Below are 16,129 nucleotides of genomic sequence, written 5' to 3' on the forward strand. Positions count from 1 at the left end.
TTTTTTTTTTTTAAGCAAGATGTTGAAAGCTTCAGCTAGATCCTACAAAATTGTATACGGGCAATTAGAGATTCATATATCTATATCGAATTATATGTAAATGTACCAGTGTCCCTGCAAACTTTTATATTTGAGTAATGACTTGTTACTTTTAAAGAAAATTTTTAAAATTTCGTAGCTTAAAGTATTCTTCGTATTTCCTATTTCTATTTCTTCCTGTTTATATATAATATACATAATACACATAAAAATATTTTGAATACTCAAAATTGTTAGCTTTGCCTACCATTTATAAAATAACATATATACACAAAAATTCATACAGTTACCTCAGTTTTACACAAATATGTCTTTCGTTTGAAATAAAAAATTGTAACTTTCCTGTAAAAATAAGGTATGTTCCATTCAAAACAAGTTGCATATCCGCAAAAATGTTATCTTTGTACATTCGTTTACTTCCGTAAAACAAAATCTTGAATATTTCTTAATTTGTGACGTTCCAAACGTGAATGCTCCTTTAGTGGGAGTGGAATGAGAAGGAATTGCAATCTCGTTGAAATTTGTCTGAGACGAACATTCGTGTCTCGTCCACTGGCAATTACACGATTGAGCGAAGCGACGGAGTAAAACTTGAGCTGTAAAAACGAACGATCGTAGACGCGGCAACAGGGACTGATAAGATTAATAGGGCTGCGTTACACGTGTACCGCGCGGACGAATTTCGTCGATGTCGCGTACCACGCTTACCAGTCTCTTTTGTGAGACTATTCTGAACTCTACACAACGACGACAAAGAGCCCCATATGAGCGAAATTGTATTCGACGTGAATATTTAAATAGAAATCAAATAATTGTTTAATAGTCAAGTAATAAAGAACAATGATCTTATTATTTTACTTAACACTAAAACTACCAAGACAGTTGATTTGATTCCACGTACTTCAAATGGGTTTTTAACGTCTTTAGTTATTAACTACGCTTTTATTGCAATTTTCAAGGATAAATATTGTAATAGTTTGTTAAGAATGATTAAATTTAATCATTAATAATGCTTTTACTGAAATATTCAAGGAAGATTATTATAATAAAGAATTAATTTCATTGAGAAATTAGTTTTCTCTTCCTCCTTCTATAATTACAAATATGTAATCGCATGTATAATTGATATAGATTCATCTTGGTAATTTTACCATTGAATGATGGTTTTTTATTTTTAATTTTCTTTTCCAATAATAACTAATACATCACAACCTAATATGTAAAATGATAACACAATGATAAATTTTGAAGTCAAAAATATTAGGCCATTCCACATATTCCTGCCATGGATTGTATTTATATTTAATGAAAGAACTACAGAAATTTTTAAGTGTAAGGAAACAGTCTCAGGGTGACGGCACGGGCTTTAACACAAATTAACTGAGCACAAACATCTTCAAAAATTTGGTCTTTTGATTCCAGTCACACACTTTTCATAAGTCGAAATAATAATAACACTTGGCTGCATACACGCGTAAACGGAAAAGGAAATAAACTAACTGCCAAAAAAATGATACTCCCAAACGAAAAATACAAAAAAGATAAAGACCGTATGCTTCCGACTTACCGGCGAACTCGCTCAACTTAAACTAATCTGCTGGTTTCAAAATTGATTCGCTAGCGCCGCTCACGGACACCTGCACGATAGGTGAAGCACGTGTTTATGTACGCACCCTGCGTCGTACACGTATGTATATTCTTACAAAAGAGACAGTATAATGACTTTGGCAGAAAGTTGGGGAAAGATCGTTGAAAGAGAGAGTGATTACAGTTTTTTATGACACAGAAGTACGTTTCTCATTGATTTAAATAACAGAACAATAAGTGGTATTAACGAGAGGTCCGATGCGCCTGGGAAAATATTTGAGCTCCATGCTCTATAATTTAAAAACATTTACTTCTTGAATGTGGAGTGGTGTTAACGTTTGGGATGACCTAATATTTGTATTAGATGGGTAGTATATTACAGTCCGAACAATAATTTGATTCCCTAATTCAGATTTCTTGCTAACTAAACTCGACATTAAACTTGTATTCAAACTTTGTATCTCGATGACAATTATGTCCACCTTTGGATACACGTCGAGGGAGAGAAAGGGAGGAGGAAGCAACCGAGGGCTTTTGATAAAATTAATTTATTCTCGTTCCATTAGCCTCGTAGCCATTTTTCTTTGACGCCTAATACCGTGGACGTAAATACCCCCGGCAACATCCGCCGCGCGTTTTACTGCACAAAGCATGGCCCGTTTGGAAATGCCTGTAAACGAGCGGTCGACGATACACATCGGAGATACCGTGTTCCGCGCGGTGACCCACTTTAACAGCGGGGCTCTAACACGCCCCAAGATTCTGTTCAACACCGATGCTAGAACCTAGAATCCACCGTAGCTTTATGCCCCGATACTACCACGGCCACGGCAACAACGTTGAGGCCATGCAAATGGCGACTGTTAAATGCTGTACAGGATGTCCCAAAAATGTTGCAGGTCCTTGAAAAGGGTGGTTCAGGGAGTGATTTGAAACAACTTTTTCCTTAGCGAAATTGTTGTCCGAGGCTTCGTTGAGGAGATATTAACGGAAAACACTGACCAATTAGAGCGCGCGTATACTGTTGGAGCGGCCGCGATAGCGATGGCTACGCGCTAGGTAGCCGCTCTCGTACGCGAACAAGTGACTCGACGTGCATCGAAGGATATTGACGCGGCCGCTCAGCGCGTAGCCTTCGCTACCGCGGCCGCTCCAACGGTATCCGCGCGCTCTGATTGGTTGGCTTTTTTTATTAATATCTACTTAACGAAACCCCATCCGACATTTTTGCAAAGGAAAAAGTTGTTTCAAATCACCTCCCGAACCACCCCTTTCAAGGACCTCCAACATTTTTGGGACACTCAGTATAACTCTGCTTCTACGCCACCGATTTACCTCGACTCTTCGTGATTTCGCGAAGGGACAGAGGTGACGTGTTTCTCACGGTGCGTACGAATTACAGACCACAGTTCTGAATCTCTTAAGGGGGGTTAGTCACAGTCAGGAAAATGGAAACGGACAATTTCTTGTGTGTGTGTTTTTTAAGGTATTAAATAATAATTTTTCTGAATGAAATGTAAATATATTACAAAGTATGTCTTAAACAACTATAAAAAAAGGTTAATTCATTTCGTCATAACAGGCGATAGCCTGGGTGGCCACTTGGTTTGCGGTGAGCAAGATTTCTTCAAATTGGTGCAACTGAAAACAAAAATAAAGGTAGATTTAGAAAATATATTAGGCTAACGGATCCCTGATCGAAGGATTTTTTATTTTCTTGTATACCTTTTTTTTTATCCTGTATTGAATCGCTTAATTTTAGTGAAAAAATTGAAAATCAACTTCAAATGTACGGCAACTTGTTTGAAACTAGTTTTTTCCAAAATCCTTCGTTCAGGGACCCGCTAGACTAATCTGTTTTCGAAATCTACCTTTGTTTTTGTTTTCAGGTAAACCAGTGTAGAGAAATCTTGCTCACCGCAAACCTATGTTTTTAAATCATCGTCTACGTCATCGGCTGTTATGGCGATATAAATAAAACGTTTCTTAAAATAAAAAATGTTTTTTAGTTCTTTAAAACATGCTTTATAATATATCTAATTGTTCCTTATGCAAATTACTATTTAATAACTAAAAAAAAGACCACAAAGAAATGTCGATTTTCCTCTTCCTGACTGCGATTAACCCCTTAAGGGGTAAAACCACTCTAGAGGCAGAAAAAAGACCTAAATTTGACAATTTATTTTGGGAGTGTGACAAATGGAATAGAATTTCTTCTCAGAGAGTTTATTTAACACATATTGAAGAACAAAAAACAATTTTTTTATTGTCATTTTCATACAAAATGGCGGCGACAAAGCCCGTCGTCGAAAACAGCTTTTTTGAAAACACCGCGCGCGAGGACGAATTTCTCGCCATCTATGAGTCATGCAACAAAAACTAAAAAAAATTTATAATCTATATACAATTGGCTTAGCAAGTACGTAGGGTTGTTTTTCTTAATCAATTTTTGTGGAAGTGGTGCACTTTTTAACCAATGAATCGACTTTTTGCCATAAAAATGAGCATTAAATTGTTCAGAAAAAAAAAAGTTTACATTCAATCAAAAAACGGCTACGTACTTCCAAAGAGAACATTGTTGTGAAGCTACTGTAGAAATCTCAAATCGATCCATGCAATAGTCATTGAGAAATCCATCCCCCCAGTTTGAAAAAAGTGGTTTCGAGAAAAACGCGTTCAAAGGTCGATTCAAACTATACGACACGACAAAACATTAAAACACGCGTTTTAATGAAACTATTCACACTATTCCCGTTGACGGAACGTTCAGGTCGGTGTCTGTTAAGTGTGAATAGTTCCATTAAAACGCGTATTTGAATGTTTTGTCGTGTCGGTGACGGTACGTGTCGTTGCCGGGACGTGACGGTCCGTGACGGAACGTGACGGTACGTGTCGTATAGTCTGAATCGACCTTTGTTCGGCTACACTTTGAATTTTTGTTCAGTCAGTTCTGTCAATCTTTGCCACCAACCAGATGCGTACAAATCGAACGTGTCTTATCATCGACGGTGTTCTTCCGTCTTTTTGTAATTTGCTCGAGAACATTCACTCCCGCGTCGCCTCTCGTGATTTATCTGGCGAACACAGACCCTGCTTCAACGCGATGCCTCGAAACAGTCTGTTCGCTTTGAAATATGACAGAAAGTTGCACAAGCTCCGCGTATCCCCCAGGTCGTACGTGCTCCGGGTTAATAGTTGACGCGACGCAAAGTAACTCTCGAGATTATGTAACGTCCGATGGAAAATATCGACGTATGTTTTGTAAAGTTTGCACCTCGCAAGGGGAAAATAATCTGTTTTGACAAGCCTCGGTCGTTTTGCAAGCTACTCGAGATCTAGTTATTTACTCGGGACCTGTTACTCGGTGGACATTAATTTTAAGCGTAGGAGGACCTGCGGGGTTATCACAACTGACCTCATGCATTTCTGAATTATTTCTATGTTATGTACTCTGCTTTCGTCAATTATTAACTTTTATCATTTTAAATGAACATATTAAAAAATAAAAATACATACAAATAAAATATTTGCTATAATTTTAAACTAACATACAAATAACCCTGTCCAACAAATTTAAACTTTTTTTAGGTTGTGCGATATTCATTGGCTGATTCTTAATATTCCTGGTTCTAAATACGAATCTGAAAGTCAAATTGCTCTCAATCACCCTCAGATTTCGAAAAACACGAGGTTTGTTATAAGTTTCAATTAAAATAAGTAAGTAATACATATCTGTAAATAGAAAATAATAATAGAACGAGAAATTTAAATCGGCCAGGATGGCTATTTAACGTCAACAAACGTGCGGTGAAAAGCTTGATTTAAACAAATATATCTACATATTCAGAAAACACTCCTCTATCTTTTAAGACTAAATAGAACTCTCTAACGAACGTAGTTTTCAAGTAGTACTACATTTCCTCTAAAAATCGACCGATTTTACAAAACCTCGCGTTTTTTGAAAACTATGGGTGATGGAGCAATTCTTATTTAGGACAAGGAACACTATAAGGATCGCCCAGTGGATATTACAGAACAAAATTCGTTTTGAACAGTGTAATAAGCTGCATGAAATGTAGTTTTAATGAGCACCTTGAGGTTGGCGATCTTTGCAAAGTTTAATAATATTTGTTTCGAATTACAAGTGATAAAATATTCAGTTATTTTGTCCGCAAATTTTTTAGGCGATTTCTCTGCTTAACTAGTATTTTGGAAACAGCATTAAAATCCTTTTCAACTAAACATACAATTTGAAATACCACAATAAAAGTCTTAATATATCTATGATTTACCTATGCAAAATAACCGTTGCCCCCAAAATCAGATAATCTGATAATCGTCCACTTTAACCCTGTGACGAGTAAGCATTTTTGGGAAATACACACGGTTTATGAGCAGATTTTGTTCCATAACATAAACAATATTTGATTTCTTATATATATTTGACCGCATACTTATATAAATAAACTAATAACAAATTGTATATATGTTATTTATTTAATAATTATATTATATGTATTGCATATCATATTCATTTTTAATTGGAAGTGGAATCTGAAAATTCGTTACGTTATTACTTGATAAAATATTAAAAACTGCAAAATACAATGTACTGTATCAAACGAGTACTTACATACTTACAAAGTGTTAAAATTCATTTATTGTGTGGTATTCTTCAAAGCACCGGTGCCTCCATACTCGTCAAGGGGTTAAGATGTCAATTGCCTATGTTAGAAAACAGTGGTTTTGATCAAGAATAAATAAATAATCGTGTCAAAACTCAACTTCCTATGTTTTATAATAAACAGGAATACTCCTTTTATCAGTAATAGATTACTCCAATTTTCCCAAGCAAGTTGAAGCTTCTTAATCGTCGAATACCTTTCGCAGAGATAGTTCACTCGACTAGATAATCCCCTAAATATCCCGAGCAACGTATTTTCCACCGATATCGACTCCGATTACCAGTGAAATTTGATAATTTCGTGCGTACGCGTAGATATCGAATAAGCTGCCCTCCATAAACGCGCGCGTGTAGCTTTGTCCCTGTTGTTGCCACGAGAACAGCGGATACTAATCCGCAAACATGAATAATTTCGTTGCTTTCGGTTAACTCGAGTTTATTCAATTGCCTACAGTATACGCGCCACTGGAACTACAGAATATGGTGTCCAAATCCGGACAAATTTCAATTTCAATTTTCTGCCATATGGTAGATCAAACGTCGCTTTTTTTTCTTAAAAGACACATTAATTAACAATTATAACATCAAAATGAGATCCAAACCAGATGCGAACAAGTTCAAAATACAAACCGAAAGTCTTCGACACTTGAGATTATTCGGTTCTTCAGGTACCCTAGATTGGCTGTTTATAATATAGTGGCTAAATATAATGCTTCTAAATAGTCTAAGGATTCAGATGAGACTGAGTATTCATGTATTCATTGTCTATTCATTGAAAGGAGCACGTTACACAGATTTGAACAGCTCTAGAAAGAGCTTAAGTGTTAATTTCCGAGGACCCAGGAAAATTTTTGAAGAGAATGTCATCTGAGTTGGATAGTAACGAACGAACAATACGTCCTTTGTAACCAAAATACAACACGAGCCATTTAATCAAAAACTGGTTATCGGAGAACTTTGATCAAAGGATTTTTAGTTCCTCTATAACCCTTTCCTGAACCCCATCGGCTATTATGTTCAAAGCGTAGTCGAAGAAATTAATAACAAAAGTTGAGATATCTTAGTGCAGAATCCTTACCTCTATCGAGGCAGTAGTTGCCAATATCGATATCATTGTTTTACAGAGAACGTGCAAGCGCTTCAGACATCGGATAGAGTGGTTAATTGCGACTGGGAGTGGGAAATTGTGTAATCATACTCTAGAGAGATCACACAAGCACCATTCATAAGCATTTTTTTGAATTTGAATTTTTTCGCTAGCAAAATTTAATTTGAAAAGGAAAATGCAATTTGTTCAATTCGTATTCAATATGTATAACATGTGAATTATTTATCGTGACTGTCCAAAGAGGTCCTCAATTTTTCCAAAAGCATTCTTTTAATATTCGATATCGAAGAATTCACGGAGTCACGAGGCAAAAGGGAGTGGACGGAAATGCGGAAAATGCAATTTAAAAGGAGCCACCTCGATCTGATTTGAAACTGCACGATAAACGGTCGGGGCGGTTCGAAGCCATCAACCAATTAGTGCAAGGTTCGCAAAACTTTTGTTGCAAATATGTGCGCGGCTATTTACGGGAAGGGGGGAGGGATGAAATGAGCATCGTTGGCGTTATCGAGCGTTCGAAGCAAATTAAATTATCGGTAAATTAATTCGAAATAAATTTAAAAGACTTTCGTTTCTTTACTTTGGGTGGAAAGAAATTGGTCGTGCACCTTAATCGATTTGGCTTTCAATAAATGTAATTGAATTAAATAATGGGGATAATTAAATAAATTAAATAATTATACGTGAATTTTTGTAATTGCAGATAATATTTATGGACGATATTCAATGATTTATTTGAAACCTCTTGAGAGACGAATTTTAAATGAACTTTACTATGCTGTAATTGAACAAATACGAACCAAAACAATTTTTATCTGTAAATCGATTTTGACATACAAGTATGTTCTCTCAAATATATACAATATGTACAAATAGATACAAATATGTAATATAAAATATAATAATATTTTTTGACTTTTTAATTTTTAATTTTTATTTTTAATAAGTGTTACGATTTTAAATAATTTTTACGTTTGTATAAAAGCAAACGAACATATATAAGTGTCAATATCTCTCAAGAGGTTTATGGAAAGAATCGTTTGAATGTAAACTAATACATTATGTACTCAAGTTTTATCTAGAAAATAAATGAGTGATTTTTTGTACAAAAAAACATGGCTTCGTAATCAAGAACAACATAAACAACACTTCATAATCGATATATTGTATTATGTTACACCCTTTTTGCTGCAACAAACTATCTGTAAAAACATTATAATTAGACTCCGGCTGTTTATGCATATTGATATTTTCACAGATACAGTGTAGTATGTATTTTATTCTTGATATTTTATATAATTTTGGATTTGTGCACATTCATACCGATTTACTTTCATCTGCCATATATACATTGACATATATACATGAACATTCACAGTTTAGTTATAATAAACCTTGGTCAAACGATTTATAGAGCAATCCGTCATTCTAATCCCGAATTCGAGTCGAAGTGTTCCTTTAATGCATTCACTGCCAACTACGAAATGATTCGTAGTTATAGTTATAGCCTTTTGAGTCACGAATTATTGCACGAAAAGATCGTAAATTCTGTTTTTAAAACAACCTATAACAACCTAGATTACACGTCTGTATTAAATCTTGACGCCACGGAAAAACGCTTTAAATTTGTCTGGTAGTGAATGGGTTAAGGGGATATCCTGAATTAGGAAGTCTAAAAAAGCGGTTTTTCGTGAATTTTTTTAGGATGCAAAAAAATAATTGATTCTATCGTACTTTTTATCTTATTTTCATACATATTTGAGTAGTCTGTACAAATTTTTTCAACGAGAAATATTCAAATTGAGTAGACTGTGACGTACATTTATAGAGCACCTCGCAATTAAAACCTCCTATCGGTGGGAAAGATGCAGATCGTAATTTTGGTTTGACACAAAATAACCAAAAGAATTTTCATTTTCATATATTTATCTTCTATGTGAACTAAAAAAATGTATACAAAAAAAATTTTAAACAACTTTTTTAACAAGTTAAAGTGATTTTTTTCACCCAAAGAACTCGTTCTTTTTTTTTCAAACTTGCAGCAATTTCACAGTTCAACATTTTTGCTGGTTTCTCTTAGTTCACATAGAAGAAAAATGTATGAAAATGAACATTTCTTTTGGTTTTTTTGTGTCAAAGCAAAATTACGACCTGCATCTTTCCCGCCGATAGGAGGTTTTATTTGTGAGGTGTCCTACAAATGTGCGTCACAGTCGACTCAATTTGAATATTTCTCGTTGACAAAATTTGTACAGACTACTCAAATATGTATGAAACTAAGATAAAAAGTACGATAGAATTAATTTTTTTTTTTTCATCCTAAAAAAATTCACGAAAAACCGCTTTTTCTAGACCTCCTAATTCAGGATACCCCCTTAACAATATAGGATTAATCAATTGAATTCTAATCCAGACTTATTAAAAATAAATAAACAATCGAATCGTAAAAAAAAAGACGTTATAAACTACACATAGGACATGATGCAACACGCAACAGAATTATTTGTGACATTTGTCTACACAATGGAATGAAAAATATAAAATTGATCATTTAAAACCTAATCCAGACATATTAAAAATAAATAAGTAATGGAAGATGGAGGGATCAGGAAAAAAGTTACAAACTACTCATGGGACATGGTGTAACGTGCAAAAGAACTGTTGTACACAAGCGATTGAATTGAAGACGAGACCAGGGGCTAAGTCCGGTGTAACGCGTTAAAAGCGATGTCAAGGAACTTTCGTCGGTGGACGGGTTTCGATCGATAATGCTTTTTGCACGCGTGTCGGCCAGCCGACCGAAGGAAAGCGTAAATACGCACACTGTTGCATAAGTATGTCCGGTGCGGAGAGGAGCCCGACCTTGGAATATCAAATGCTGGAAACGTACAATAAGCATGAGAAACGACGATTCCGTGGGCGTTCCTTCATAGTTACGATTCGGGGCCGACATGGAGATAAATTATTCGTGATTTCGCGGTACAAGGTTCCTGGGGACCAGGAAACGACAGATCAAGTCAACGGTGCAACGTTAGGCGCAGGAACGTAATTGATCGAACGCGACTCGATATACGCGAGCACCGAGAATCGGCATTATCGTCAAGGTTTAATCAATTTAAGAGGTTATTCTAGGGGTTGTTATTAAAAGCACGATTTCGATGTATTTTTGATGAATTAGAGTAATTAATAATAGGTTTACGGAGCACTGTCATTTTCATCCATTCCAAATTCCACAAGTTTTTACAGAAACCGTTTATATTTTTTGTCAACTACTTATGCTGACTTTTATCCATGTAAAAAGACAAGCATATACCGAAATTCATTTTTGTTCAAGCCTCCTAATAATTCTAGTAAATCAACTGCACTTATAAAAGTCTAAAATTTCTGATAAGAAATTTCCGTAAACCTAGTGCTAACAGATTTTGACGCTTTGAAGTATAAAGGTGCCTCAGAGGATCAAGTCAGAGCCTTTGGACCGTAGACAATTATTTTTTTCACTTACTATTTAATTTCTATATAAAGGGGTTAATCGCAGTCAGAAAAAGGAAAATCGACATTTCTTTGTGATTTTTTTTTAGTTATTAAATAATAATTTGCATAAGGAACAATTACATATATTATAAAGCATATTTTAAAGAACTAAAAAACATTATTTGTTTTAAGAAACGTTTAATTTATATCGTCATAACAGCCGATGACGTAGACGATGATTTAAAAACATAGGTTTGCGGAGAGCAAGATTTCTCTACACTGGTTTACCTGAAAACAAAAACAAAAACAAAGGTAGATTTCGAAAACAGATTAGTCTAGCGGGCCCCTGAACGAAGGATTTTGGAAAAAACTAATTTCAAACAAGATGGCGTACATTTAAAGTTGATTTTCAATTTTTTCACTAAAATTAAGCGATTCAATACAGGATAAAAAAAAAGGTATACAAGAAAATAAAAAATCCTTCGATCAGAGACCCGTTAGTCTAATATATTTTCTAAATCTACCTTTAGTTTTGTTTTCAGCTGCAGCAGTTTGAAAAAATCTTGCTCACCGCAAACCAAGTGGCCACCCACGCCATCGCCTGTTATGACGAAATGAATTAACCTTTTTTTAAAACAAAAATTCTTTTATAGTTCTTTGAGACATACTTTGTAATATATTTACATTTCATTCAGAAAAATTATTATTTAATACTTTAAAAAAACACACACAAGAAACTGTCCGTTTCCATTTTCCTGACTGCGACTAACCCCTTAAATAAATCATAAATGTATAAATAACCAAAAAAATAATGTCCTTTCATAAATTTAAAAAATTAAAATACGGACATAGTAGATGACTACTATTAGAGTTTCGACAAATCAGTTTGCAGTGTTGGTAAAAAAACATATTCTGTTACTCGAGGATTTAAAAATCCTTTACTTTGCCCTATATTATGTGAATTTGATGTACAATCCGGAAAATGTTTTTTTAAAACGAGTTGCACTTGGAATAAATATAATTTCTTATATAAAACCTATGAAAGCTTTTCCGTAACTTTGTGTAATACTATTGCCTAGCAACTGGTGATATGACCGTTGTGGTTTAAGGTACACGAGCACAAACAAAAGATAAGCGAAAAAAATATTGGATGGCATAGTATGCGTTTGTACTAGGAATGAAAAATGTATGGTACGTCGGGCTTCTGTACGTTTTTAAATTTTCGATGTGAATTAATTCGTCTTACTCCGCGGTAAGAACATCTTCAATTGGGAAATTAACTCGTCTTTCCTAGTTAAACGTGCATAAAATGCTGTTTAGAAGATAATAATTGTACGATAATAATTAATTCGTCTTACTCCGCGGTAAGAACATCTTCAATTGGGAAATTAACTCGTCTTTCCTAGTTAAACGTGCATAAAATGCTGTTTAGAAGATAATAATTGTACAATCTCGAAGAAGCTATTATTTATTTTACGTATAGGCTCTTTGACTTAGAATCATCTTCAGCACGTACAGATGTTGTTATTGAATCCGTTAAATTGATATTTAAAAAGAATTGACTAGTTTAACATACAGCAGGGATTGACTTGATTAATGCATATATACGATGAATTTGCCAGCATAGCTCTTTTGTTAATAACAAAAAATGCCACGTTTGGTTGATAGTTTAATATTTTGCACTGTTTGCCTAAATCTTTATTTTCAAAACGAAATTGATATAAAGAAGTCCAAAAAGATTGGAGATTAGATGTGTTATACTATATTAAGAAAAACACATATTAAATTACATGGAAAACGTAAATATTGTTATCCGAGTACCCTGTCATAAACATAAGGGATAGTACGTACGAAAGCACGTTTCGTACGTAGCATGTACGAAAAATACTGTACTAAATTAATAGGTAAAAAGGTTTAATGACCCCATTCAAACTTATTTATCATTGCAACATTACTATCCTGTAATTTGTATAAATAGCTTGTCGATGAATAAATGTTGATTACTTTTCTGTTTGGATTGAAAAACGCGAATTTGATATTCAATGTCGATTATTATCTTTCGACGACAAGATAGCCAAGTTACCGCATTAAGAGCCTGGTACTGAAACAGGTTATCGTGTTTGGTGAAATCAGTGACATCCACATTAATATGTTGCTATCTATTTCCACAGGATGTGTTAATTATACCAGCTGTCTTGAGACAGCTATAATTATCTATGAAATAGATAAGAGTAGAGATAAGATATTAAAAAAAGAAACAACATTATTCCTATACTTCAAGGTCGATCCAGTGTTTTTAAATGGAGTGCTGAAAAAAAAGATTAAAAGTCTATTGAATTTTTATCGTTTTGTATCACCTAGCTGAGAAAACAAAAAGATGGTATTTCAATTGAAATCACTCCAACTCGACCTCGAGTTTGCCTTGAGAAGAATCTGAACTATTCTTTAATGATATCAGGAAAATAGACCTTTTGCATTGCAACGCATCTTTCATTGTTTAGCCATTCTATTGCAACATATTTTTGCATTATTACGAAAAAATTGATAGATTGAAGAGTTAATTTCCGTATATTTGGAAAGTTCTTTAGTTCGCTTTAGCATTAAAGTGTCTTTAATGAAGGAAATGTAACAGTTATTAAATATAATATTGGAGTAATTAAACAATTAAAAATACCTATATACATCTTTTGCTATGACCAATATAAATTTATATATATGTTGTTATTAGTTTATACGGAAAATTGAATTTTGAAAGCCCTTAATTATCAGAGTAAATAAATATATTAAAGTATATAATTTACTCTTTTATTTCGTACGTATTTATACACGTAATTTAATATCATTTAATAAAACTGATTTTATAATTTACATTTACATACAAAACTACATTACTACTACACAAATCTGAAGAACCCTAATGTATCACACCGTTAATATTAATGAATAAATCAATATTGCGCAACCAATATTGTAAAACAAAACATTTTTGTATAAAATTGCATGCGATTTCTACGAAACTCCTATCAGAATGCTCCTATTACTAAAATATTCCAGCAGGTGAACACATTCACCAGCAAGTGCACGCTTACGCTAGAAATACTAAACATTACATAATACATTCAATGTACACGTCTGCAGCACATTTACTGCAATTCGTGATTGCACTGGAGCGTACAAACTGAATCGATTTGAACATAACTCGTATTGTGAAAACACGTACGAGCTATGCAAAAAAAATAAAGACGTTCATGCTCATCGTAGTCGTTCAGTTTTCCGAGCATCAGATTTATTGGAACGTTTGCGAACTATAATTTCCTTCGAGCTATAGTTTCCTTCGAAAAAACTAACTATTTTCTTCTTGAAGTTTAAACGAAAGTATGGCTCATTTTCTAAACACGTATTTTATTCTTGATATTTTATATATTTTTGCATTTATCCGCATCCTCGTACATTTTCCCAAATTTTTGCTTATCATAAACGCACAAACATCCGCAGTCTAGCTACAATTATTTCAAATAGCCTTCATTCGTTTCATTTGTCGTTGTTAAAAATTTTCTTACAAATCATGTATCCTCTTTCTTCCATTGTCTACACTTTGTAATTTCACATGTTTATTTTAACAAATACTGTTATTTCCATTTTTATTTAATTATAGGTGAATTAAATGATTTTCCTTTGTATTCGAAGACGTCACGAATAAGTCACAATGCTTGTAGCACGCAATACCAACAGAATATATGATTAAAAATATAAACAAGTATAATGAAACTAATTTTTTTTTTTTTTTAAGTTTTCAACGCCAAGAAGAACAAGAAGAAACTACAACCCGAGAACGTTCAGAATAAACGTTACGCTCGAAGGACCGTGAACGACTTCATTTATCACTTTCAATGATCCAAGCAAACCTTATAATTATTATACAAGGAAATGATGTGGTACTTACTGCCCCGTGGACCGTAGAATTTGACGGAAAATTCGTTTAATCCTCCTAGTATCGTCACCTCATGCTTGCTTTCTATTCTGTTTGCGGGTGCGGTCAAGGAAGATAATGAATCTGCAAGAAATTCTGAAAGGCATTCGCCGCTGAACGCGGATAGCCACACGCGCACACACATAAATGAAACGGCGGGAAACGTGCACAATTCAAAAGATCGCGCGCGCGCGCACGAGAGACGATCAAACAAGAAACGAACACATCGAAGCGCAAATATTTAACGTCGACGAGGAAACGGTGCAACGAACCGAGGGAAAACTGATCGTGAAAAGAATCGTGAATGCACAATCATGTCAGAAGTCCACTGTAACGTTATCTTTCTCGATCAATTGCGACCACGCATTGAAGCTCGCGTGACTGTACGGAATTGTAACCCTTTGCGTGTATCGCGGTGACACATCGGAAAGTAACAAATTTTCCTAGACAAACAGACAGACACTGGACAGCAGCTCGTAGATCCTTCGTTAAACTATCAAAATATCGCTTGCGACGCATATCTCAAGGCAACAGAAACAAAAATGATAAAGACTTAAGAAAGTAAGATATAAGTAACACGGATAATAGGGTAGATATATCTAAAATTATACGTATACACATCAAATATGTATGTATGTATATATATATATACATATACACACATATATACACACATAATTGGACACGTATGTATTAGATTAATAATTTTATATTAATATAATCTAATTAGTTATTAATTTAATGTATATTAAAAAATATAAAGTTATTGTTCAATATATTATTGGTAATAACGTACATAGAAAACAAAATGAAGTTCTTAGAAGTTAGCACAATGATAATTGGTGAAATAATATAACTGTTTCTATTTCTGCATTTCAAATGTATATATTCTGTTAACTTAAAATCTATTTTAGTTATTATACTTGTTTTCAGCTTGTCTTTAACCAGACTTTGTTATTAAAATTGATATCACATTGTGATTTGTGATTATTTGATCTCAGTTTACATCTCGTTTTAGCATCTTGTTATGTTAATAAATGAAGAGGATTCCATGAAGAACTAAAGGGTTGTGTAAAAAAAAAAAAAGAAAAACGAGATTTTCGTTATTACTGTTGACCTCATAGATGAAAAAATAAAAGTTCATTAAAATATTAATTGTAAAAGTACACAATTTCGAAATTGTCGAATTGCGTTGAGTTTGTATTGAAACAAAAGCTTATGAAAATATGAACAAATGATTCCTACAGATAAATTGTTTAAAATCAGTGGG

The 16,129-nt window shown here is 33.9% G+C and overlaps 1 protein-coding gene across 2 annotated transcripts in view; it reads right to left on the reverse strand.

The window, feature by feature from the left end:
- The window catches only part of LOC128881145 (ubiquitin-conjugating enzyme E2 H), a 123,461-nt gene that overhangs the window by 74,109 nt on the left and 33,223 nt on the right, over positions 1-16,129 (reverse strand). Inside the window, exon 2 of one of the 2 annotated variants that reach the window (XM_054131911.1) lies at positions 14,833-14,909. The exons of the other annotated variant lie outside the window; for it this stretch is intronic. Within the exon in view, the coding sequence (XP_053987886.1) occupies positions 14,833-14,909 (77 nt within the window). The remainder of the gene's footprint in view (positions 1-14,832; positions 14,910-16,129) is intronic. 2 annotated transcript variants of the gene reach the window in all.

This window comes from Hylaeus volcanicus, chromosome 1 (assembly GCF_026283585.1).
Source record: "Hylaeus volcanicus isolate JK05 chromosome 1, UHH_iyHylVolc1.0_haploid, whole genome shotgun sequence".
Lineage (NCBI taxonomy): Eukaryota > Metazoa > Arthropoda > Insecta > Hymenoptera > Colletidae > Hylaeus > Hylaeus volcanicus.